At 41.0% G+C, this 27,682-nt stretch overlaps 2 protein-coding genes and 1 long non-coding RNA gene across 6 annotated transcripts in view; 1 reads left to right on the top strand and 2 right to left on the bottom strand.

Moving 5' to 3' along the window:
* Positions 1-34: 34 nt before the first annotated feature.
* Positions 35-1,119, top strand: LOC123976612. The gene is made up of 3 exons (XR_006826390.1): positions 35-163; positions 386-510; positions 730-1,119. It is a non-coding gene; the product is annotated as an uncharacterized LOC123976612 (long non-coding RNA).
* Positions 1,120-6,213: 5,094 nt separating this feature from the next.
* Positions 6,214-27,682, bottom strand: part of LOC123976546 (gastrula zinc finger protein XlCGF26.1-like) — a 33,055-nt gene continuing 11,586 nt past the window's right edge. For 2 of the 4 annotated variants that reach the window (XM_046058801.1, XM_046058804.1), the window contains 2 exons: positions 22,908-23,531; positions 6,214-7,988 (listed from right to left, as the gene is read on the bottom strand). In XM_046058801.1, the coding sequence (XP_045914757.1) occupies positions 6,922-7,988; positions 22,908-23,531 (1,691 nt within the window). In that variant the 3' untranslated portion in view covers positions 6,214-6,921. Of the gene's footprint in view, positions 8,613-18,803; positions 19,264-22,900; positions 23,532-27,682 lie in introns of those variants that run through there. The other 2 variants (XM_046058802.1, XM_046058803.1) reach the window with 2 other exon arrangements.
* On the bottom strand, positions 20,252-22,884 carry LOC123976566 (gastrula zinc finger protein XlCGF57.1-like). The gene has a single exon (XM_046058845.1). The coding sequence runs from the start codon at positions 22,867-22,869 to the stop codon at positions 21,328-21,330; it is 1,542 nt and encodes a 513-aa protein (XP_045914801.1). The 5' UTR covers positions 22,870-22,884; the 3' UTR covers positions 20,252-21,327.

Here is a 27,682-nt window from a genome sequence, read left to right as displayed (position 1 = left end):
AACAGAAACAGCTGTGTAGGAGGAATAAAACTGGGTGAGGAACAGCTGAGCTGAGCTGGTGAAGCTGCTGAAGACATTTTACTGTCAAACACCTTATCTGCCTGTTCTGTCTGCGTTTGGGTCCAGTCCCTGTTTTTCTGCATAACCCACCGTGACACTTACGGTACAATAAGTTATCTTCTGTTTAGACCCTGAACACACCTCTCTGTCTCTCAGCCTTCTTACCCACCTTTCCTCTCTGTCTCTCAGCCGTCTTACCCACCTTTCCTCTCTGTCTCTCAGCCGTCTTACCCACCTTTCCTCTCTGTCTCTCAGCCGTCTTACCCACCTTTCCTCTCTGTCTCTCAGCCTTCTTACCCACCTTTCCTCTCTGTCTCTCCCCCAGTTTACTTTGTGCCTCTGGTTGTTTGTGTGGTTCTGATTGTCCTGCTGTTGGCTGGTTATCTGCTGCTGCTCTTCAAATGGATGAAAAACAGAAACCTCAGATCTTCAAAAAGCAGAAATGTGGAGGTAACTCTTTTTTACTCTTGCTGTCTCTGACTGTTAACCTCAATGTCTATGATGTCTCCTAATATACTGTAGATGCTCAGGAAAATAAAATAAAATGTTATATAAATGCTGCATGAATGAATTTGTGACCACTAGAGGGCAGAAACAGAATGAGAACTGGAAACAGTGCCGCCATTAGAGCAGGGATCTTTAACTATGTTAAATATGTGTTATTTTCAGTTATCTGGCGCCTCCAAGAACAGGACTCCAGTCTCCACTGGTGAAGACTCCACATACCAGAGCCTCGATCCTGCCAGCAGGGACCAGGACCAGATCTACTCCTCACTCACTTAACCTTACATAACTCCCAGAAAACCACAAATAGTTGAATCCTCACACAAACACAAGCTAAGATCGTTTAGAAAGTGCAAGGAAACGATTAACTATTTAGATGTACATTTATACATATGATTTAGTCATGTACTAATAGTGAGTGTATAAATAAATATGTACAAACATTTATTGATATTTTTAATTAATGTTTAGAGGTGCAGAAGGTTTTGCATTGTATGTTCAATTGTTACTGACTGCAGCCTCATTGAGCACATTGTGAAAGAATGAATGAATGAATTATTGTGTCATGCGTATCATTACGTTCAGCCCGCATGAGCTTATAAGACACCAACATTAATATAGAGGGGAAAAAAAGAATAATATACAAGATAGCCATAGTACATCATATACAGCTCTAACCAATTAGAAACAAAGATTAGAAGCGGAATAATAATAAATAGTACATATATATTCAGATACTTGCATGTATGTGTTCATACACAGATGCATTCACCTTTACTCAGATAACCACTCACATAAACCCATAACCCTACACAGAACAAAATTAAATCTAGTTAAACAAACTAATTTTTGATCGTAAGCATACCAAAATATTTCAGAGATTTGCCGCATAACATCCAGAAACAAAGATTCTCTGTGATCATCATAATGTGTACAAGAGGAAATGAGATTGGTTTGGTGCAGTTCAGTTTGTAATATAGTTTAACCTAAGAAGTTATTGTGTCTGATATTTAATTTGGTCTAAACACTGTAAAGCGCCTATGAAGACGAAAGCTGATGAAGCTGATGTTTCTCCTCTCTACCAGTAGATGGCAGCATGAGTGTATTTAAATGTATCCCTGGTTTGTGTCTGTTAATTCGTTTAAATACAGGTTATTGCTAAAGATTTATTTCATGCTGTTAATTGCATTTAGTATTCATTGTTTGTGGGTTATTTGCAACCTAGTTAAATACATAGCTATATGGAAAATTTGCATCTGACGAGAAATCAGAAAGAGCTTTATTGCCAAGTAGGTTTACACATACAAGGAATTAGCTTTGGTATTTTGGTGCATAACAATAAAGAAGGTAAGAAAGTAAACTGCTGCAGATCAAGAATCAAACATATAAAATTGACAAGATATAAAAGAATCATAAATGATCAAGAATATGTACTTGTTATGTACATAGACATTTGATCATGTGGCAGTAAATAACCTCCCCGTCATGGCACCACCTATGTTACACTGCACCTTCATCACTGTATCATCATCTTCATCATTCACCCTCAGCTCAGAATCAAACCTACATGCACTTCTGTTCTGACCTTTAGCAGCTCTGACCACAAACTCACATCAGGAATGTCATACTGTGTGAACACGACGGCACCCATAACCAAATTCATCCTAATCTGCTATTTGCTGGACTGTGTATTTAAATACAGGAAATAGCAGTGTGTGTGTGTGTGTGTGTGTGTGTGTGTGTGTGTGTGTGTGTGTGAGTGTGTGTGTGTGTGTGAGAGAGAGAGAGAGAGAGAGAGAGTGAGATCTGAGTTCCTCCAGCTGCAGTTCTGCTTTCTCTGTCTCTGCTGGAAAGACTTGAACCGTCTGGGATGGATCCGTTCGCCTTTACGTTGCTTCTCTTTCTGCTCGCTTTTATCGGTAAGAAGAGATAAATATTTCAGTGTAATTTCTTTAGAGATTAGATTGATTTGAGATGCTTTTATTTATGGGTTTATTTCTAGAAAACAGGAACCTGTAGCTTTCTGTTGTGTTGCCTGTTTGAATTCATGGTCATAATGCTGAATGACACATTTTCTAAGAACCAGAGCAAACCAAACACAAACTTCCACCTATTGTACTTATTTTACCAGATTAATACATAGGCTACTAAATGCACCACAGGACTAACTACTTCACCTGACTTGTCCCTCATGTTTCTCCCCCTCCCGGATGCTGTGCGGGTCCATCCTGCCTCCGGGTCTCAATTTTGGGGAGAAATGTTACGTTGGTTTTTATTATCTGCAATTTCAACAACAAGACTAAACACGTTGAGGTTACCACCCTAAGTAAAGGAGGGTTGAAAGTGAACGCATCGTACCGATACTTGGCTCTAGCATCCCTGATGTCAGGTGACAGCTGGGATTATAGCTTCAACATAATATCAATAGACGCTTTGCAAACCGGAATTATTCATCTCCAAGTTCTTGGTAAGTTATTTTTGCCTAATTAAACCATCACTAATACAATTTAGAAAATAGTTCATAGTTTTATTTATACTATAGGCCAAGGTTATTTTGACATTCAACCCCAAAACCGTGCTCAAAATGAAAATAACCTAACCTAATAACCTAACTTCATTTACAATGTGAGTTCAATAGTTTAGTAATATGGAAAACGATTAACATGGCATTCCTCCATAAAGGCCTTTAAGCTACTTGTTAATTTTTCAATACTCATCTGTTTGTTATTTAGATATATGATTGCGTGCTCAGCAAGAAGCTTTCAGCTTTTGTAACATTACTTTAAATGTGGAAAAAAAATACAGATTTACATTGCAAATTTAATAGGCTACCACTACTTCCTGTAGAAAAAATGGCCCATTTCCAATGTGTTCATCATTCACACAAGCCTGCTTTGATTAAACCTGAAATGGGAAACTCCGAGTTTTCAGTTCCACAACAGCTGATCAGAATTAGTTCATCAAAGTATGTTGAACCTCATTAAAGCCTGTGCCTGGGAAATGAAAAAGGCCAATACTACGATTCATCATGGCAATGGGTAAAGAAAGAGCGGAGTGCATAAAACGGGAGTGGAGGAAGGAGTTAGGTGGAGTTAGGAGGAGGAAGTTAACACTTTTACATTTTATTCAGTGAGTTTAGCTAATTTGAATTTCCTTAATGAATGATAAAGTGCTGGAATCCTTTACTGTGGGTTACTTTTAAAATATGTTTATTCAGCTGTAACCTGACGGGACAAAACGCTGGTGGCAATAACTGAAGCTGAAAATATGGATCAAACAGATAAGACACAGTTTACTTATGGACCTGTGATTGGCAGTTCAAACTGACATGTAGTTTTTTCAGCTGCACGATGCATGATTGTTCATTGACAGCTTAAAACAGGTGAGAATGATTTAAACAGGGATTAATGCAGTAGTGTAGCCCACACTAAACGTTTCTGTGCAACCTGACAGCTGCCTAAATGTTCACAGAGTCACAGTGTTATAAAGAAGTGCAGCCTAAAGATTGTATTCTGAGCTGAGGATGAATCAACAACATCTACAATAACTGTCTCTGTTCTTACGTCGATGGCAGATTGATCATAAAAGCGGTCACGTTAAAGATCATGTTTGGGTAATAAATGAATATCTAACTTCTGCAAATGAAAGCGTTCAATGTGTGTTTTGACATCGGCAGTGTGAATGAGGAAACAACAGTGTGTCAGACTGCTGCTTCAGGCTCCACAGGAGGGGAGGAGTCATAGAGAAACAGAGAGTTTGTTGATGAACCCCTGACTTAGAGTTTAAGTTAACTTGCCGTCTAAAAAAGGAAATTCCCATAGCAAAGCTCAGGGAAGCAGCTCTGTGCTCTAATGGAGGTGGGGTGGTGAACCAGATGTAGATGTAGTTAGACTCAAACTAACCACTTAGTCAATAATTCAGATAAAGCATAAATCTCACCTTTTGTGTTGCTAGTTGAAGCAGGTTTGAGTGTGGGATTATGTTGTTGCCCTTGTGGCCACCGGGAGAAAAACGGCCGCCAATTGTAGTTCTCTACCCTACGCAGTATCTCACAAAAGTGTATAGGGTACACCCCTCACATTTATGTAAACCTTTGATTTTATCTTTTCATGTGACGACACTGAAGAAATGACACTTTGCTACAATGTAAAGTAGTGAGTGTTCAGCTTGTATAACAGTGTAAATCTGCTGTCCCCTCAAAATAACACATCACACAGCCGTTAATGTCTAAACCACTGGCAACTAAAGTGAGGACACCCCTAAGTGAAAATGTCCAAATTGGACCCAAAGTGTCAATATTTTGTGTGGCCACCATTATTTTCCAGCGCTGCCTTAACCCTCTTGGGCCTGGAGTTCAGCAGAACTTCACAGGTTGCCACTGGAGTCCTATTCCACTCCTCCATGACGACATCACAGAGCTGGTGGATGTTAGAGACCGTGCGCTCCTCCACCTTCCTGCCCTGCAGCCCAGTCTTTGAAGGGAGGGGATCCTGCTCTGCTTCAGTATGTCACAGTACATGTTGGCATTCAAGGTTCCCTCAATGAACTGTAGCTCCCCAGTGGCGGCAGCACTCATGCAGCCCCAGACCAGGACACTCCCACCACCATGCTGGACTGTAGGCAAGACTCACTTGTCTTTGAACTCCTCACCTGGTTGCCGCCACACACAGTCGACACCATGTCAACCGAATACGTTTATGTGGGTCTCATCAGACCACAGGACCTGGTTCCAGTAATCCACGTCCTCAGTCTGCTTGTCTTCAGCAAACTGTTTGCGGGCTTTCTTGTGCATCATCTTTAGAAGAGGCTTCCTTCTGGGACGACAGCCATGAAGACCAGTTTGATGCAGTGTGCGGCGTACGGTCAGAGCCCTGACAGGCTGACCCCCCACCCCTTCGACCTCTGCAGCAATGCTTGCAGTACTCATACGTCTATTTCCCAAAGACAACCTCTGGATATGACGCTGAGCACGTGCACTCAACTTCTGTGGTCGACCATGGCGAGGCCTGTTCTGAGTGGAACCTGTCCTGCTGAACCGGTGTATGGTCTTGGCCTCGTGCTGCAGCTCAGTTTCAGGGTCTTGGCAGTCTTCTTACAGCCTCGACCATCTTTATGTAGAGCAACCGTTCTTTTTTTCAGGTCCTCAGAGAGTTCTTTGCCATGAGGTGCCATGTTGAACATCCATTCACCAGTATGAGGGAGTGTGAGAGCGATAACACCAAATTTAACACACCTGAGACCTTGGAACACTAACGAGTCACATGACACCGGGGAGGGAAAATACTAATGGCCCCAATTTGGACATTTTCACTTAGTGGTGTCCTCACTTTTGTTGCCAGCGGTTTAGACATTAACGGCTGTGTGATGTGATATTTTGAGGGGACAGCAAATTTACACTGTTATACAAGCTGTACACTCACTATTTTACATTGTAGCAAAGTGTAATTTCTTCAGTGTTGTCACATGATAAGGATGAGTTAGATTTTGACATTTTCCATAATAATGGTACCATATGAGAGGAACTAGAAATGCTACAGTATCTTAATTGCGGCACTTTTAATGCCCTAACACTGCTTATGGTGTGTTCACATAGAAAACAGAGCAATTTAATAGCCATAAACAGAACAAAAGGATTCCAAAATAATTACATCAAATTAGTAAAATACTGCATTTATTTGATAGCTTTAGATACTAGTAACAACAAGTTAAGACGTTTCATAAAAAACATATGCAGAGCTCTCACAACTAGGGCTGCAACTAATGATTATTTTCATAGTCGACTAATCAGTTCATTGCTTTCCGCTTCTCGCATGAATGCTTACAGTCAAGCAGTCATGGCAGACCGTGGAAGCGATACTGCCCATAGAAATGTTCTCAATATGAAGACTGCTCTCTCTCCCTTAAACAGCCACTCTGTAATGATGCGTCTTCAATGAAATTTCATGTCAACGTCGTTGATTATGTAGACTAATCGTTTGTAGACTAAGCCCTATTCACACCATGCATCTGGAATCTGATTTTTTTAGGCACTGTCTTTTTTATTATTGCATGGAGATCAGCTTAAAGAATCTGAACCCATCCTTTAAATGCAACTGTGTGAATACAACACCTCAACAGCTGAATTGTAGCCAACCAAAGTTTGAGCAGTTTAGATAACAAAAAATACATATAAAACACTTTTTTTTTTAAAAATGAACATGTATTATTATACACTATGCCAGGAAAACATGTGGCTGAACAAAACTTTTAGCTGATCAATGTTCAAGAAGCAGCGTTGATCCCACCAACACACTTGAGTGTCTTCTGACATTGTGGAGCCACGTGAATATTTAACCACAAACATTGGAACTAAAATGTTTATCCAGTGTGGACTTTTGAGTGTCGTCTCAGAGTTCCCTTTTCTGTGAATCTTTTACCACAAACTGAGCAGCTAAATGGTTTCTCCCCTGTGTGGACTTTACAGTGTTGTCTCAGAGTTCCATTTTGTGTGAATCTTTTACCACAAACTGAGCAGCTAAACGGTTTCTCCCCTGTGTGGACTGTAGAGTGTCGTCTCAGATTTCCCTTTTCTGTGAATCTTTTACCACAAACTGAGCAGCTAAATGGTTTCTCCCCTGTGTGGACTTTAATGTGTAGTCTCAGATTTCCATTTTGTGTGAATGTTTTACCACAAATTGAGCAGCTAAATGGTTTCTCCCCTGTGTGGACGTGAGAGTGTCGTCTCAGATTTCCCTTTTCTGTGAATCTTTTACCACAAACTGAGCAGCTAAATGGTTTCTCCCCTGTGTGGACTTTAGAATGTAGTCTCAGATTTCCATTTTGTGTGAATCTTTTACCACAAACTGAGCAGCTAAATAGTTTCTCCCCTGTGTGGACTTGGGAGTGTAGTCTCAGAGTTCCCTTTTCTGTGAATCTTTTACCACAAACTGAGCAGCTAAATGGTTTCTCCCCTGTATGGACTTTAGTGTGTAGTCTCAGATTTGCCTTTTGTGTGAATCTTTTACCACAAACTGAGCAGCTAAATGGTTTCTCCCCTGTATGGACTTGAGCGTGTAGTCTCAGAGTTCCCTTTTGTGTGAATCTTTTACCACAAACTGAGCAGCTAAATGGTTTCTCCCCTGTGTGGACTGTAGAGTGTCGTCTCAGATTTCCCTTTTCAATGAATCTTTTACCACAAACTGAGCAGCTAAATGGTTTCTCCCCTGTGTGGACTTTGGCGTGTAGTCTCAGATGTGCTTTTTGTGTGAATCCTTTACCACAAACTGAGCAGCTAAATGGTTTCTCCCCTGTGTGGATTGTAGAGTGTCGTCTCAGAGTCCCCTTTTGTGTGAAACTTTTACCACAAACTGAGCAGCTAAATGGTTTCTCCCCTGTGTGAACTGGAGAGTGTCGACTCAGATTTGCCTTAGTTTTGAATCTTTTAGCACAAACTGAGCAACTAAATGGTTTCACTCCTGTTTGGGTTCCATTGTGGTTCTGCAGATGTTCCTTGTTACCAAATCTCGCAGCACATTCAGAGGAGCTAACTGATGTTTCTCCAGTGTTACATTCCTGATCACTTACAGGTGCTTCATTGTTTTGCAGAGGGTTTAAACCTGGCTGACGTTCCCTGGTCTCCTCCCAATCACAACTGTAATCAGTCTCAGGTTCAGAGCAGAGTGAAGTCTGGTCATGAGTATCTGGTTGTAAAGGACTATCTGGGTTAAAGTTCCTGGCTGGTTCTGGTCCTCCACAGTCCTCTCCATCAGCTTCCGTTTTCAAATGCTCTGCATCTCTGTTCTCTTCAGTTTGGCTTTGATGAAGCTGTGAGGACTGAGGTTGCTCTTCATCTTCTTCACTCTTCACAGGGACAGGAGTGAATGGGGACTTGGTGATATCAGCCTCCTCCAGTCCTGGAAGCTGCTCTCCCTCCTGACTGTTCCAGAGCTCCTCCTGTTCCTCTTTAAAGGATGGCGGCTCTGGTGGGTCCTCCTGGTCCAGCCTGGGGCTCCATTGCTGCTGCTGCTCAGGGGGAACCTCTTCCTTACTCACCAACAGCTGCTGGATGTCTGTGGAGAATAATGAAAAACATGCACATGTTAGGAATTAATATTGTTCATTAATATTAACACACGCTGACTGCATGAAGATATTGACGGCAATTTTCTATTTTTGTTATCTACTGATGTATGAGTCTTTTCTTTAGCAATTTACTTTAATGATTAGAGAGGCTTTTTAACATTTCCATGTGCAGTAATATCACAGCACATTGTGACATTTAAACAGCAAAACTAAAAATTACAGTAATAAACTTGACAGTACAGGACAGCGGAAACTCTTCAGAGGAAACAGAGTTAAATTTTAAGCTTCTATAATTCATGTTTATTGGCTCTGATGGAGCACAGGATTAATGAGAAGGACAGCTGCTTTACTCCAGTTTGGCTGTATGAACCTGGACTGTGTGTGAGACCTTTGGATGTGTTTAAGAACACAGATCCTGACCGATCCTGTCAGTGTGTCGGGAGATTTAATCTGTGAAGTTATGCTGTTGTGCCTCGTGCGTAAAGGCGCACAACGTCTCTCTCAAAGCCTTGAATATACTTCAGTGCGGACGCGTACACTGACAGATGTGAAAGTATAACACATGGGTTTTAACCAACACCAAATGACAAAATTGGTCGACTGTCAATTCTCCAAAGCAACATATCTGACCGTTGGAAAGAGCCAGTCCAGCTGTAATTGTTGTGCACTTGATAATAAAGACAGAAGTCTGCCGAAACAAAACAAAATAAAACGAGACGACGACAAGACGGCAACAATGTCCTTAAACACTGACTGTGACTACCTTAACATGCAATGTTGTTGAATAAGAATGACGCCATTAAAACTCAATTCAAAAATGTTAATGAAATATGAAATATTATTATATATATATATGAAAAATGAAATATCTCCTTTTTGGCAGTATAGTGAGGAGACAAAATATTACAGGCCACATTGTCTCCCTCAACACAACAAACTAAGGAGAAAGAGGCGCTTAAATATTTGGTCCCATTTCAGTGAGGCGGACAAAAAGACATCGTACATCAAGCAATGTGGTTGTATGATTTCTGGAAAAAATACAACAAAATCGAAGCGGCATATCAAGGCTAACCACCTGGGAATTGAGGTAAGTTAACGTCTCCTTTGCAATAAAAATGAGAACAAAGATGACATTCAGATTTTACAAAACATTTTATCTATATGTGAGATGAGTGAAATAAAGACTAAAATGATAAATCTCTCCATTTTAGTTAGAGAAGATAAAAATAACACCTCTTGGTTGCCTCATGGGCACTTCCTTTACACCAATTAAATGACAGACGCATAGGCTTACAAATTCACTAGCCAGTCAAGAGAATCTTTCAATTCACTTTCATCATCCGCGGTTAGTCTTCAAAGCCAAATTACTAAGACGGGGGACAGAAATATTTCTGTCCGTAATGCTTTTGGATTTGCTTGAAAATTTGCTTCCAGTCCCGTTTTTATAACCATTGATTATATGTAAGTAACATTTCTTTTTGTTTTCTTGTCATTGATTTTATTACTTAGTTGAGCTTTGATTGTGTTCCTGTTCATATTTCACTTACTGATATGTTACTGACTTTAAGCACCAAACAAGGGCATGCTTTTTTCTACATTTATGAAAAGAATAGCACTCAAAGACATATGATATGTCTACCCTATAAGTAACTATGTATAGAAATTACTCAAATTACAAATTAGTGTCTTTTTCATGTAACACTGGAAATGAAAATTTACCTTGGTATTTATTTAATTAATTTTAAAATGAAATGTGTAGCTTTACAATTTCGGCAACCTTATTTACCGGCAAAAGAGTTTATTACACAAATTAGTATTTTATTTTGATAAGTTCGTTCTTAGTCTGTCCAACTTGCCCTAGGTTACAGGCAATTTGATGATCATGTGATGAGTTAAAAAAGGAATCCAAGCTCAGAGGAAAGACTTAAGGGCAATGGCTGGTGGAATAGAAGCATTGGTCAGCTCAATGTGGAGAGTAAACATTGAAAATAGAGACTCAAGTTATTAATTTAGAAATCTGGTTTGAACTCTCTAAAACCCTATTTGGTGAAGATCTTAAGAAAAAACGTCATTGGCTCTGGGTCACAAAAAAACAAAATGGAGTGAGGTATTTGAGAAATAGACAACAGAAAAAGTGATCAAAGGACCTACCTTTGAGTATGACTCACAATATCAAACAAATATATGTTGAAGACACAGAAGAGAATAAGATACAATATGAACACCAGAAGATGTCTTTGCAGAGTGGAGTTGAACTGGAAGAAGCAATCACAGATGAAGACTTACAGAAGAGTGAGACAGAAGACAAGCAACAGAAGATGATGCACACTGGAGTTCGCACTGAACATGGAACCAAATTCAATAGAGAAAGTTGTTAGAAGTATCAAAGAGGTTCACAATTACAGTGAATAGGAAGAAATGGCAAAGAATTGCTCAGTTCAACAAAACTGAGGCAACCATGGACCAACCTGTTCCAAAAGAAAAATCCCTGTTGTACCCTTGCCTTCAAATGTCAACATATCAAAACTCCTAACAGCCGGAAAATGAATAATCCATATTTAAACATCACTGCAGTTTGTACATTCCCTTCCTGTAGTGCAAAATACTACTTTAAAAGGAAAAGGGGGCCAGTGGGAGACGTCTCAGTTAAAATATCCGTGCTACAGAGAGGGAAAATCACAGAGCTCTACGTAAAGGAGTGAGCCACCTCTTCTATAGTAAAACTTAAAAAAAAACAGCTCTTGCTGAACTGATTTCAAACATAACCAGAGGTCTAAACAAAAATGACCCCACTGACATTATACCTGGATGCTACAGGTAACGTTGCATCCAAAGTTCTAAGTCAGACCAAAAGAGTCCTTTACTACTCTCTTACTCTTCCTGGATCTGGTCAGAATGCACCTCCACTCCCAGTCTGTGAAATGCTGACAAATGAACACTCTATACCACCAATCACATTCTGGCTAATGCAGTTCCTCTGAAAACTGTCACAGTACACAAAACTAAGAGTCCATCAAGTTAAAACAGATGTCAGCTGGGCACTACTTCAAAGTGTTCACAAGGAGAGTATTGTCCGCTACTTGGACAGAGCATTTGCCATTTGTTCAAAACTGAACATAGAAGGATATCAGAATGTTTACGGTGCTACACATATGCTCTGCACACATGCTCAAAGCTGTCACACAGTCAATTGGGAGAAAAACAGATGACAAAGGTTTGAAGGACGTTGCAACATTTGCATTTGCCAGGTTGTAAAAGACTACCTCAATGGCCAAAGCACTCAAAATCTTTGGCTCAATGTGCACTGTAATAATTGGCAAACACAACACCAATACTGTCCTGACTGAGGTTAAGGCCATCCAGGACTTAAGAAAAGGGTGCAAAATTTCTGACATGGAAGAGACAGCCCCTTAGTTCAGGAGGAAGATGATGAAAGAAAGAAAAAATGCCCAAACAATTGCTGACAGCTCTTCCTTCACACGCAAGTTCAAGACAGTCTTGGAGGAGGTAAAGGGAGAGCTTGGAAAGGATGACGACACCCCATAAGAAGAGGAAAATCCATACTTCTACCCAGGCACTGTTGGTGTCCTTTTTGATAACTACCAGGGCATTTCCCCCTTTGGAGTGGTCTGCTGTTGGGGAATTTCAAAAGCTATGCATCTGACAAAGAAGACAACATCTCCGGTGGTTTGGAATTGTAAAACATTCATTCTGAAAAAGCAGAAGCGACTGAGGCCAGGGACATTTGTCAGGAAAATGTATGGCTCTCTACAAGGGAGATACAGAGAACACATCATGTCTCATAACCTCTCTCCTCCTCCACACACAAACTTGTCTGCCGATACCTTTGCTGCCTTCTTCACAGGCAAAGTGGCGGCTATAACTAGCCAATTCTCTAAAACACTCAAACTCAACCATTTTAGCAGTCCTACTACATCTTTTCCTCTGCCCTCCCTGGTCAATGGTGTTCACTCTCCTCGTTTACTCCTCTTACGGAGAGCAAACTTTCAGAACTCTTTACCCGTAGCCGTCCCACTAAATGCCCACTGGACCCGATTCCTACAAATCTCCAATCACTCATGGGATAAATACTTCTCTGGCTTCAGGAATCTTCCCGACCACTTTCAAAAGAGCCCAGGTTACACACTTGCTCAAAAAACCCTCACTCGACCCAACTCAAGTTGAGAACTATCGCCCGTCGAACAGGTGGTCTTCAAACAGGTCTCAGAATTCCTCTCATGTAACGACTTCCTAGATCCACATCAGTCTGGTTTTAAGAGTGGCCACTCTACTGAAACAGCTCTTCTGTCTGTAACAGAAGCCCTAAGGTCAGCTAAAGCTGCAGCCCAATCCTCAGTTCTTATCCTGCTTGACCTACCAGCTGCCTTTGTCACAATCAATCACAGGATCCTGCTATCTACACTTTCAGCAACGGGCATATCGGGTAAAGCCCTGGTTTGAATCCTCTTGGGTGTTCCTACAATGTTTTGTGGCAAGGACAATTATCCTCCTCCCTCTGCCTCTCCACCTGGAGGCCCCAAGGTTTGGTGCTAGGGCCCCATCTCTTCTCAATTTATACCACCTCACTGGGGTCGATCATTCGCTCGCATGGCTTCTCTTATCACTGCTACGCAGACGATACGCAACTCTACCTATCCTTCCCACCTATCCTTCCCGGATCACGGACTGTCTCTCGGATATATCTGCGTGGACAAAGGCTCGCCACCTTCAACTAATCCTCTCTAAGACTGAACTCAGTGTTTCCTATACGTTCATTTATTTGTGGAGACCTGCCACAATATCAACGCTGACCGCCACAGATTGATTTAAGATTTTTTTTACTAAGCCTATTTAAAATCGTATTTGATAGAGCGCCATAGTGCATTCGTGCAGCACTTCCTCTCGCTCGTCCCTCTCTCACTCACTCTCCCTCATGGAGCACCGCTGCACAAATCTGTCCAACACAACGCTGTTAATGTCGGAGACCCAGTTTAAAAAAAGTTATTAGCCAGCATGCAAGGAGCCTAACTAACAAGGAGAGCTAAGTTAATGTAAGAATGCAGCTGAATTTTCAAGGCTAGCGCGCTGTATATAGCTGGTAGTCAATATCGATGCTGCCACGAGCTACCACATGCCGTCAGAGCAGAGGCGTCACTCTCTAACTTCAAGAAGCTCTTGAAAACTCATCTCTTCCGAGAACACAAACTCTTATAACACCTCTAACTCCTAACCTCTAAAATTACTTCCTGTGCTCTTCTTCTTCTTCTTCAATCCCCATACAATTATATTGATTGCACTTTTTGTTAACTCTTACTTCAATCCCTAGGTATTTACCCTATTTACGTTATTGCTGCTCTTACTAGTATATATTTTCAGTTGTAGATCTCGTGCTGTATTTGATACTTGTATGTTGTTCCTTAAATGTAAGTTGTTTTGGATAAAAGTGTCTGCCAAATGAGTAAATGTAACAGAAGTTATTATTGTAGCTGCTTTTGCTGACATATTTTGAGATGCTATTGTTTGATGATATGTTACTTTTAACCATATCTCCATGCCCTTTCAGATCACATTTTTGTGGTAGATGCTATGCAGGGGTCAAATGAGAACTCCAGAATGGCTGGCACAGATTTGGGTATTATTCAATACATTATAGCTACACAAATGGTATTAAAACCATAAGAGCAAATTTAGATATAAATAGTTTTTCCTTTTAATCCTGCAGACAGTATTTCAAGATGCGCCGGAATAGACTTGGAAAAGAGGACTGGGTTAACATCAAGTGGCTGCCTGGCAAGAAAACCCACACCCTCCAGAAAGATGACACCGACATCAGCTGTGGGATCTTTGTCATGCAGGTGATTCAATGAAACATGTTTTTTATTGATCAATAAAAAAAACACTTTCAGTGTTTCCCACAGGATTTTAAGAGACTACACTCCCGGAACTCCCTTTGACTCCGGGCTAACGCTGTTAGCTCGGCCATTTTATTAGCCAGTGACCTCACGCTGACCATGATGAGAGAGGGGTGACACAGCTTAAATCTCCTTTCATAAGTCTCTGTTTTCTGGACCCCTCTCTCACCCCACACCGTTCCGTTGCTCCTCTGCATCCTCTGTTTGTCCTCCTCCAGATCTCAATGGGGATGTCTTTGGGGTTAGGCGCCATGCCCGCTGGCTTCAGTAAACAAAGCGGCTGTGTAGTTGCTGCGCAACGGTGCCGTGACTTAATGAAAAGAGCAAATTCACAGCCAACAACCAGACCAAAAGAGATATAAAAAAAAGAACAAACAGGAACTGCAACAGGTTCCATGCACGTTGGCGCATGTGCTCTATATAAGTGTTAATGAGTGTTAAATAAGTGTTGTGGTATAACCAGGAGACCATTGGTATGTGGGATGATGGTGGAGTCACTACAGCTTATAACAGTTTAGTTACTGAAGATTAAAATTCACCCAAATTAATGTTGAGGATGCTTGTTGACGATGTAGCCTATCAAAACAAAACCAACGTGGTAGCTAACAAATGACATCGGATCACCGTCACTTTACTTGGTCAACTCTTGTAAAATAGCCACCGTGTCGTGACTTGTAACATAATAACTCTTGTGTTTCTCTGATGAATGCTACAATTTGTCGCCAAATATGCCTGGACGGCCGTTAATATACCTCGACGGCATGCAAAGTAAATATTATGTGTGGGAAACACTGAATGAACTGTTGTTTTTCTTTTAAAAGACTCTTCAGCAGAGTCTACTTGCACTGTGTCTCCCTACATAGCCTCGTTTGGACCAAAAGTTCCAGGGACTTTTAAGTCCCCAGACCTCTTTTCAAGGAACTAAAAGGTTCCTTCAACCCCTTGTTCTGTGCGTTTCCACCGTGATCTAAAGACCTGCGAATATTAGGCAAATAAACCAGCTGACGTAGGCTGTAGGCCTATACTGTGTACAAAGCAATGTACAGGCACCATTATTTGGCTGCTATTACGGAGAAATAAATTTAATGCCAACATCCGATCTCAGGCAGACATCGGCGAGACGTGTGTGGCTCTCTGACTGTTAATTGTGATTTATTGGTTTGCAAACAACAGTGGAAAAGAGAGGAGCAGTCGTAGAATGACTATAATGTTGACCTTAATGTTGTCTAAAACACTTTAGATTAGGAAAAAAATATATATATATTTTTGAAAATGAACTGCTTTTTGTCAACATGCAGACCACATTAGACCAGGTCCAGATCCAAAACCACTATACCTAGCACTCTCAAATCTGGACTAGCAGAGCAGATAAATCGCTCTTTAAAGTATTTTCTCCATCATTATCGCCAGGTCAATTTTTCCAGCGCTTTAGCCCCGAATGTAACTCAACATCCAAAATATTTTCTGTATTATGTGGGCTAATAATCCTCATGACGCAGCCTGTCTCGCAGGTCTTCAAAGAATGGAGGCTACTCGCAGTAATATTGTTATATTTTGTATGAAGCTCATGTAACGTGACCCCCCCACACACACCGTTACTCAGCATGCCTGCGGTTAGAGTAAGCAGAGAGGAGAGAGACAGAGTTTAAAAGTTATTTTAATTTTTAACACACACACACACACACGTAACTGTTTATTTATTTATTTTATTTTAATATATTATTTTAATTTTATAACATACAAACACATGCTTAGTGTTATTTACTTTTTTCATATTTATTTTTAAGGCTTTTTTGTATAATTTGTTATTTTTTTATTATTATTATTATTATTATTATTATTATTATCTCCTTATCTAATGAAATGTATGAAATTAATTGTCCTTATGTACTTTATATGTAGCTTTGGCAATATTGTTGCTATACATTCATGCCAATAAAGCTAATTTGAAGAGAGAGAGAGTTTCTAAAGTTTTACCTAATGATCAGCGACCGCGCAGGCCGACCAGTCAGCTGCGACCGCGACCGGTCAGCTGCACGACAGGCTGTTTGTGTGTCTGTCAGTCTGGGCCAAACTAATAGGCTACTTTCAATATGGAGGGGGGATCCGAGCGGCCCCTCCCAACTCGTTTTTGCTGAAATCCGATTGGCTCAACGTGCCGATCGAAGGAGTTTCCTTTCCTTCTGGGGCGAGTTCAATCCAAAACCTTTTGCTCGTCTTTACTCTGAAGAAAGCGTGTCCCATGGTGATGGTCCAGTGAGCTGCAAGGCAGACGAGGCTGAGAAGGTAACGGACTCCTTGAGTGAGTCTGGTGCTGTTACACCTTTGCCTCCCGCTCACGATGCTTTGATTAAAGCTCCAAGATGCCATCCTTCCTTTGTCAAACAGAAGGGAAGGACAAACAAAAACTCGACACTTAAAAGAAAGAGTCCTTGAGTTTTAGCTCAGCGGCGGTTGTGTTGGACCATAGGGGGCGTGGTCTGCCGAAGGTGTTAAATGAGGAGATGATAAGTGATGTGTCTCCCAAAGCTAACTCGTTGTTTTTTGTGTCTCTGTTCAGGGAGCGGTTACAGCATGCTGTCAAGTCGGCGAAGGAATTGTTTTCCTCCTCACGGGTCTGTGTGGCCACAAAGAAGTTGATGGGTGACAAAGTGTTCGCCTCACTGGGTCCTCCTGGCCCACAGTTACAACCTTTACATCCAACATGAGTGGGGAGCTGACAACATCCTGGCACGTGTTTTGGGTCATCCTTGGTTTGAGTTTGATTTCCCCACGTGGGTCCTGATGATGCAGGCTGACAATCGCCAAAACTGTGTGATGTCATGGTTACTTCTCTGGTTCGTTTGTAAAACTGCAGTGTGAACATGAAGCGGACCAGAACTGAAATGCAACAGTAGGTGTGAACTATAGGTGTGAAATCACCCTTAAATTAATAAACACTTTTAACCCCCTCCCTGCTCTGAGGGAGAAACCACGAGCCTACAGCTCCACACTGCCGTCTGACCACGACTGGTCCACTGACCCCATGGGGGTCATTTACACTGGGGACATGTCCCCACCACATTTTAGTTTTGTCCCAATCACTTTTTGAAAGCATTTGTTAAAAATGTTCAGAAAAACAGCTTGCACCAAGAAATGTTAACTAACAAATGAAAATACTTTCAGAAAGATTTATCTGCACGATAAGAAAACATGCAGTGTAATATAGTTTTCCCTCATATAAAACCAGATATTTTCACTCTAAATTGGAGCAGAAATGCAAAAATGTCTCCTGAATGCAGGAAATTATGAGTTTAATGCTCAAAATCTTCTGCATCGTCACGTCTCATGACCCAAAGGTATCATCACACCACTAATCTGAGCCCTTATGTCCTCACCACTTTTCAGCACAAAGTGACGCCCTTCACTGACCCGCTGCACTCTGTACCAGCTCCTCTCAAGTAAGGCACGTCGCAAGGCATTGTATGCATGCTACGTTCTCATTAGGGGCTGAAGAAGTTGACATTTGTGTGGATTTGTGTTTCATCAGTTTTCAATTTTTCACCTCTGATGAAGAGCAGAGCGCTCGTCTCATCCAGTACAGTCGCAGACGGGCTCTGTGTCTGTCAGACGATCTAAAAGGGGGTCAGCAAAGCAATAATGCAGACGAATGCACAGCAGAGGGGCAGGTAGATTTTGTTAAAATATTATGACTTCATTCTCATAATATTACAACTTTGGTCTCAAAATCTTCCTCCAGTTTTGAACATGAGCAGAAAACCTACTGAAACACAGTCAAGTGCAGGGGTTTGTACCTGAGTTAAAATTAATTAATCCTCATTTGTGTGAAAAGATGCCAGATGCACATGTAAGAGGTTACTTCAGTCGTGCCTGACTCGGCAGGGATGAAATTAAATGAGAAAAGTTGATCTACAGGAGGAAACATATCTGACAGAAAGACAGAATGCCTGAGAGTCTTACTGTGTTATATTATATTTTTATATCCTGAATTGTCACCTGAATTTTGTGTTTCCTTTTATATAAATAAAGACATTTCCTCAATAAATTGGTGCAGGAAAATTCACCAGAATGCAGGAAAAAAAGTGTTTGAAGCCCAGATTTTTCTGTGGGACCCTCAGACCCTCCACGCCACGAAGAATCTGTCGCTCAGCAATTAAAGTTAACTTTCACTTAAGTTCCCCTTAACTGCCGAATGGAAGCTGACTTCAGCATCTTCAGCAGGTTTGCAGCAGTCTGCAGTGAGAATAAGCAGTAAAGAGGACAAACCTGCTCTGTGTAACCGGACTTCAGGCTGGAAAACAGCGTCCAGTAGTTTCCTGTGTCTCTGGTTCTCCTCTTTGGAACGACAGAGTTCCTCCTCGTACTCTGATATCGTTCTTTCAAACAGCCCAAATATCTCTTCAGCAGCCGCAGTTAGTCGCTGGTTGATAAAACCTCTCAGCATCTGGACTTTAGACATTTTAAACAAATGAAAAACACAGTTTGGACTCAGAGTTCCTCCAACCAGCGCTGTGTGGCCGAGTTCCGTCTATTTCCAGCTAGCAAGCTAAGCTAACTTCAGTTAGCATTCGTGGCTAACAGGAGATGAAAGGTGAAACCAAAGTTTCCACTTTAACACGTTTATCCCACTGACTGTATAAAAGAAGGTTTATCCAAACATACAGGCTCTAGTTCACTCCGGGAACACACGAACACGTTGGCGTGCTGACACAGGAAGGAAAAGCGCTTCCGGTACCACGTCTTCCCACACCTTCAAAATAAAAGTTTGTGTAGAAAGAACAAAGTCCTATCTGATGAACTAAGAAGCAGAAAGAGCAGCACTCTCTTTATTTTAGACAACACAACACTGTTCATCCCAGAGGTAGTCAACATATACAAGTAAGTAAATAAACTAAATAAAAAATAAAAAATATGTATCATCTGTCCATCAGAAAATAATCAAACACAAAAGTGATTTTAATTGCAAATTATCATGAGAGAAGCTGAAACAATTAAATGTTTTTATACAATCAAAATAGTTGGCAATTAATTGACTAATCGTTTCAGCAGTACTTCATTTATATTTAAAACAAAACATTAAACAAAACACAGACTAGTTTGATTCACTTTAGTCTGTACTACACTTCCGCAGGATTTTATTTTCTCTGGTGTCCATCCAACATTTTGGTGAGTGACGTCAGGTCATGCTGCATTTTGCTGAACATGACATGTCAGTTCTCTGGTTTCTTAAAGATAAATTACAGTTTTTCTTGGTGGCTTAAACAAAATAATCAGGCTTTTCAACTACAATTATAAAACCATAATGCCATTTGTCAAAAAGCAGGAGTACAATGCTCCTGTTTCTGTAAGGCCCCCCCTCCAAATCTCACTATCTTCTGATTGGCCATTGTCTTATGTGTTTACCAGGTTGCTTCAGGAATAGGGCTGCATGTTCCTTTGTGGGAGTGGCCAGCATTCTCTGCCACGATCAAATGACCATATGTGGAATTCTGTCGCAGAATGACATCATACCGAGCCGTTATGATAATAATAGACCTCATTATTTGAAGCTTTGGCCGTGGTTAACATGAACATCTGACATTGTAACATTATAGAAATGACAGAAAATATGATAAAGCATAATAGGTCCCCTTTAAATAAAGAGTATAATGTTCAGTTAACAGTATACTGTTAGTATAATGTTACTATATTCATTATAATTTCATATAATAAATAGTTTACTATTTTACCACTAGTTGAATATTAAATCCAGTTACAGCTGATTCATTTCTGTGGGTTGTTTTTATTTATTTAATCCTTCTGCAAGCAAGATGATCTATATTGGTCTCTAATTTGTTAATGCAAAGTATTAACTTGTCAATAATCATATTGTTCAACATTTAATGATTGGCTGTAGTACGATAAACTTTTCATAATGTCCCGCCCCGTTCAGGCTGTGATTGGTCGGTTGACCAGAAGTGACTTACATCGGCTTTATAGATTTAGGAAAAGTTGAAAATCAAAAGGCAGCAATACAGCTAATGTTAACTTGCCAGCGATCCAAAGCCAAATCTTCTTTATCTTATCCCTGTTTTCTTCTGTCGTACCGCTTTAGCTGCCAACGACACGTAACGTTGCTGTAACTGTCTCTGTCACAGAGCAACAGGTGTTGTGCCGAATTCTTCCTGCCTGCTGAGAGTTGCATGCACCTCGCGGCTGATAACGCTCATTTATGCTGAGAAGAGAGGTGGATGCAAATCTCTGCAGGTAGCCTACAACATCTCTTCTGGTGAATTCTGCATCCACCTCTTAAAGTCCTTTTCAGACACTTTGCTGTGCTCATTGATCAAACGCGGTTATCACCACATATTTTAGTTGATTCTCACGAAGGATATTCTAGTGTTTAAAAGCAGCGGCCGAAGTTGTTGTCTTTAATGTTACTCGCTCACTGTCCATAAATTACTGTTTGTGGTTTATGCTTATCTGTTTTAGGAGCACATGCGAGAGCCCGGTGTGGGCGGAGATAATGAGCAGACAGCAGTGCAAACAGAGAGGAGTCTCACACACACAGCACACTTTTTGCGGTTATGTAATCGCACATGACGACATCGCGATTGCAATTAGATTAATCGTGCAGCCCTAAATTTGGATATTGAAATTTTAGACTTTTTAAGGAAAACGTGGCTGAACACAACTTTTAGACGATCAGTGTTCAAGAAGCAGCTTAATTTTTACCGTTAATCTCACCAACATACTTGCATATCTTTTGACACTGTGGAGCAGAGTGAATATTTTACCACAAAGACTGAAACTAAATGGTTTCTCCCGTGTGGACTGTAGAGTGGTGTCTCAGATTTCCCTTTTGTGTGAATCTTTTACCACAAACTGAGCAGCTAAAGGGTTTCTCCCCTGTGTGGACTGTAGAGTGTCGTCTTAGATGTCCCTTTCGTGAGAATCTTTTACCACAAACTGAGCAGCTAAATGGTTTCTCCCCTGTGTGGACCTTGGAGTGTCGTCCCAGAGTTCCCTTTTCTTTGAATCTTTTACCACAAACTGAGCAGCTAAATAGTTTCTCCCCTGTGTGGACCTTGGAGTGTCGTCCCAGAGTTCCCTTTTCTTTGAATCTTTTACCACAAACTGAGCAGCTAAATGGTTTCTCCCCTGTGTGGACTATAGAGTGTTGTCTCAGATGTGCCTTTTGTGTGAATTTTCTACCACAAACTGAGCAGCTAAATGGTTTCTCCCCTGTGTGGACTCTCATGTGAGTAACAACATCTCTATTGAATGTAAACATTTTTTTACAAACAGAGCAGCTGAAAAGTTTTTCTCCTGAATGGAGTCTCATATGAATCTTTAAGTAGCCCTTCTGGCTGTATCTTTTACCACAAACTGAGCAGCTAAATGGTTTCTCCCCTGTGTGGACTCTCATGTGAGTCACAACATCTCTATTGAATGTAAACATTTTTTTACAAACAGAGCAGCTGAGAAGTTTTTCTCCTGAATGGAGTCTCATATGAATCTTTAAGTAGCCCTTCTGGCTGTATCTTTTACCACAAACTGAGCAGCTAAATGGTTTCTCCCCTGTGTGGACTCTCATGTGAGTCACAACATCTCTATTGAATGTAAACATTTTTTTACAAACAGAGCAGCTGAGAAGTTTTTCTCCTGAATGGAGTCTCATATGAATCTTTAAGTAGCCCTTCTGGCTGTATCTTTTACCACAAACTGAGCAGCTAAATGGTTTCTCCCCTGTGTGGACTCTCATGTGAGTCACAACATCTCTATTGAATGTAAACATTTTTTTACAAACAGAGCAGCTGAGAAGTTTTTCTCCTGAATGGAGTCTCATATGAATCTTTAAGTAGCCCTTCTGGCTGTATCTTTTACCACAAACTGAGCAGCTAAATGGTTTCTCCCCTGTGTGGACTCTCATGTGAGTCACAACATCTCTATTGAATGTAAACATTTTTTTACAAACAGAGCAGCTGAGAAGTTTTTCTCCTGAATGGAGTCTCATATGAATCTTTAAGTAGCCCTTCTGGCTGTATCTTTTACCACAAACTGAGCAGCTAAATGGTTTCTCCCCTGTGTGGACTCTCATGTGAGTCACAACATCTCTATTGAATGTAAACATTTTTTTACAAACAGAGCAGCTGAGAAGTTTTTCTCCTGAATGGAGTCTCATATGAATCTTTAAGTAGCCCTTCTGGCTGTATCTTTTACCACAAACTGAGCAGCTAAATGGTTTCTCCCCTGTGTGGACTCTCATGTGAGTCACAACATCTCTATTGAATGTAAACATTTTTTTACAAACAGAGCAGCTGAGAAGTTTTTCTCCTGAATGGAGTCTCATATGAATCTTTAAGTAGCCCTTCTGGCTGTATCTTTTACCACAAACTGAGCAACTAAATGGTTTCACTCCTGTTTGGGTTCCATTGTGGTTCTGCAGATGATCCTTATGGCCAAATCTTGCAGCACATTCAGAAGAGCTAACTGATGTTTCTCCAGTGTTACATTCCTGATCACTTACATGTACTTCATTGTTTTGCAGAGGGTTTAAACCTGGCAGAGGTTCCCTGGTCTCCCAATCACAACTATCATCAGTCTCAGGTTCAGAGGGGAGTGAAGTCTGGCCATGAGTATCTGGTTGTAAAGGACTATCTGGATTAAAGTTCCTGGCTGGTTCTGGTCCTCCACAGTCCTCTCTATCAGTTTCTGTTTTCAAATGCTCTGCATCTCTGTTCTCTTCAGTTTGGCTTTGATGAAGCTGTGAGGACGGAGGTTTCTCTTCATCATCTTCTTCACTCTTCACAGGGACAAGAGTGAATGGGAACTTGGTGAGATCAGCCTCCTCCAGTCCTGGAAGCTGCTCTCCCTCCTGACTACTCCAGAGATCCTCCTGTTCGCCTTTAATGTGTGGCGGCTCTGATGGGTCCTCCTGGTCCAGCCTGGGCCTCCACTGCTGCTGCTGCTCAGGGGGAACCTCTTCTTTACTCACCAACAGCTGCTGGACGTCTGTGGAGAATAATGAAAAACATGTACTATGTTTATGTCTGTGTTTTACCTGGAGATAGGGGTTGGCGATATTATGATATTTGATTGTGAACGATTAAAATTTCTCCATGCTCTGCCTTTTCAGAGAGATCGTTACTATAATGCAAATGTGCACCAATTTTAGTTCTAAGCCTCGTCAGACCCACTTATACCGTGCGTTACGTTATCACCTACTTCATAGGGGGACAATTCAAAATACATGTACTGCAACAATGCATTTATTTTTAATTGTCCCTATTAAATAGTGTGGATGTGGGGTGGAAATGGAGCAGTGGATAAGAGACATGCCTTTGGCATGGTGCCTTTGATGTGAGAGAGAGGGTTCAACTCGCCACTGTGACCTATCCACCATTGTGAGCAAGACACTTAAACTCTCGTTGCTCCTGAGACGCGTGACCTGACGTTTGTAAGTCGCTTTGGATAAAAGCATCAGCTAAAATGATTAAATGGAATGAATAGAATGTAAACAATAGCCTGTTAGCACGTCCTACTGTTGCAGTAGCCTACATTTATTGTCAATTGTCCCCATAAATAATTGCACATGCATTTGAATATATAGTATTTTCATAATACATCAAATGAATTTATATTGATTCACTTTATATTTATTATAGAAATAATAATAATAATAATAATAATATTTTCTTATTGAATTGTTGAAATTTTATTCACCACAATTTTTGTACACTCTGATGACAAAAGGTGCTAAAACAGATTCTGGCAAAATATTAAATGGAAAATTTTAACAGATTTCATGGGGCCATATCCATGGTCGACGTATAGTTACATTTTTGAGGAGGTGCACATAGGGCTACGGTGTAGGGTAGGGAGCTGAGCAGAGGCAACGCCGTCGATTCGACACAGAAGTATATCGTTTCAGGATGTCGACCACCCCCCCTGACAGAAATCCTAGGGTAAACACTGTCTTTAACATACATGGAATTCATTGAAACTATAACGTACTACAAGCATATTGTGGCCTTCGCATTTTGTCTCCGCGGAAATGCCATTAAATGACGGCGATCAAGGCAGCTGCAACTCCATGCTCATATTATGTGTATGTAAACCCACTAATCCTGCGTTCAGATAAACCTCTCAGCTGAAGACATGAAAGTGTTTTACTGCTTAAGAATTTGAAGAAACCATTTGGCGTCTGTCTTCGTATACCACAGGTTTCATGTTATGTTGTTAATGATGCACATTGTTTCATTAGACCATATATTGTTTCCCTTGGATGGAGTTGTAGCAAAACTTTTTGAGCGCTTGCAAAGTGCTTTCTGCTTTATATCTGGATCTAAAACACCAATACAACATGTTGTAAACAAATGTGGGTGGGTGGGTATGGGGAGGGTTCTACTTCCAGAAAAACATGTGTTTTCCAATAAATAAAAATATATAATTTCACGTAATAGTGGACCATTATTATTACCATATCTGTACAAAAAGTGGGAAAAACGAGAGCAGATTATAAATAAACACCCAAAAACCTAAACTTGCTAAACAAGCCTTATGGGGAGGAGCTATAATCATTAGATCTGGGAAAAGCCATCTTGTTAGTTTGATGCTCTCCACAATGATTTTACATTCATGGCACAGCCCCCAAGTTGTTTTGGGCCTTACCGCCTTATAGCAGGAAAAACCCTGTTGATAGAACGTCAGAATCATTTTGGATAGGTTTATACTCCCTTCTGTATAATTACCAAGCATTTCAATTGTACATTGAAATCCAAATGAAACGTCGCCTCATTAGCATAAAAGGACTTATTTGTATCCCTAATTTGCTTAACTAACATCAGCTGCTCCATGGTCACCACCGTCCTTCCTTTCCTAACTAACAAGTGTCACGGCTGGCTCAAAACCGCGACAAAAAAGAACAGAACAATGACACAAACTGCGGCAAAGGTACCATTACTTTTTTAAATTAACAGAAACAACTTAATACTGAAAAAACATATGAAGTATGATAATCAGTAGATCTGTCATGTCAGCAGGTATGCATGCTTGAAGGAATAGTGAGTGAAGTGTTGTATGGTGAAAGAAACAAAAAATAACAAGGAGCGTGGAGCATAGGGAACAGGGTTTCCCTCCTCTCTAGCCCTCAGTGCAGAACAACAGACACACACTTATAGTGGAGAACACCGGGCCCAGGTGGCTGCAACAACTGATGATTTTAACCACGCCTCCTGACATCTGCAACGCAGGATACAGAGAGACAGACATCCCAGCAGCCAAAAGATGGGGACGTCACACAAGTTTTTCAGACACATCTGAAAAGTGAATTGTTATTTAACTATCAGGATGTGCAGTATGGATCCAGGACAGAGCCGTACACTAGTTTAGCCTAAGCTTTTACCTGATGCTCTCAACACTGGAGGAGAAGGTAGTAAAGAAATGCAGATAATTGATGTTACTTCCAGGCGACGGGTAGCCAGTGGAGGTCACTGAGTAATGGAGTGACATGAGTCCTTTGGGGTTGATCAAAAACCAGACATGCTGCTGAGTTCTGAACCATTTATAGGGGTTTCAGCAAACAAGCTGGAAGACCCACTAGGAGGGCATTGCAGTAGTCGAGGTGAGAGATAATCATGGCCTGTACCAGATCTTGGGTGGCATACTGTGTAAGGTAGGGCCTTATTTTTCTTATGTTGTAAACAGCAAAGCGGCAACATGGTCTGAAAAGGACGTCTATCGGGAAGGATAGGTAGAGTTGCGTATCGTCTGCATAGCAGTGGTAAGAGAAGCCAAATGAGAAGAGAAGGGGCCCTAGCACTGAGCCCTGGGGCACCCCTGTGGAGAGGCAGTGGGAAGAAGATAATTGTCCTTGCCACAAAACACTGTAAAAACGCCCAGAGAGGTTTCAACCCACAGGAGTGCTTTGCCCGAGATGCCCATTGCTAAGAATGCGGATAGCAACATCCTGTGATTGACTGTGTCAAAGGCAGCTGATACAGTCATGGCCAAAAGTGTTGGCACCACTGAAATATTTCCAGAAAATCAAGTATTTCTCACAGAAAAGTATTGCATTAACACATGTTTTGCTATACAAATGTTTATTCCCCTTGTGTGTATTGGAACAAAACAAAAAAGCAAATTGGACATCATTGCACACTAAACTCCAAAAATGGGCTGGACAAAATTATTGGCACCCTTAACTTAATATTTGGTTGCACACCCTTTGGAAAAAATAACTGAAATCAATCGCTTCCTATAACCATCAATAAGCTTCTTACACCTCTCACCTGGAATTTTGGACCAACTGCTCCAGGTCTCTCATATTGGAAGGGCGCCTTTTCCCAACAGCAATTTTAAGATCTCTCCACAGTTATTCAATGGGATTTAGATCTGGACTCATTGCTGGCCCCTTCAGAACTCTCCAGCGCTTGGTTGCCATCCATTTCTGTGTGCTTTTTGAAGTATGTTTGGGGTCATTGTCCTACTGGAAGACCCACGATCTTGGACGCAAACCCAGCTTTTTGACACTGGGCCCTACATTGCGACCCAAAATCCTTTGGTAATCCTCACATTTCATAATGCCTTGCACACAGTCAAGGCACCCAGTGCCAGAGGCAACAAAACAACCCCAAAACATCTTTGAACCTCCACCATATTTGACTGTAGGTACTGTGTTCTTTTCTTTGTAGGCCTCATTTTGTTTTCAGTAAACAGTAGAATGATGTGCTTTACCAAAAAGCTCTATCTTGGTCTCATTTATCCCCAAGAAGGTTTTCCCAGAAGGATTTTGGCTTACTCAAGTACATTTTGGCAAACTGTAGTCTTGCTTTTTTATGTCTGTGTCAGCAGTGGGGTCCTCCTGGGTCTCCTGCCATAGCGTTTCATTTCATTCAAATGTCGACGGATAGTTCGTGCTGACACTGATGCACCCTGAGCCTGTAGGACAGCTTGAATTTCTTTGGAACTTGTTTGTGGCTGCTTATCCACCATCTGGACTATCCTGCGTTGCAACCTTTCCTCAATTTTTCTCTTCCGTCCACAACCAGGGAGATTAGCTACAGCGCCATGGGTTGCAAACTTCTTGATAATGCTGCGCACTGTCGACAAAGGAACATCTAGATCTCTGGAGATGGACTTGTAACCTTGAGATTGTTGATATT

This window comes from Micropterus dolomieu, linkage group LG09, assembly GCF_021292245.1.
Source record: "Micropterus dolomieu isolate WLL.071019.BEF.003 ecotype Adirondacks linkage group LG09, ASM2129224v1, whole genome shotgun sequence".
NCBI lineage: Eukaryota > Metazoa > Chordata > Actinopteri > Centrarchiformes > Centrarchidae > Micropterus > Micropterus dolomieu.
Note: the sequence above shows the minus strand (reverse complement) of the source record. Positions and strands in the feature narration are given on the sequence as shown.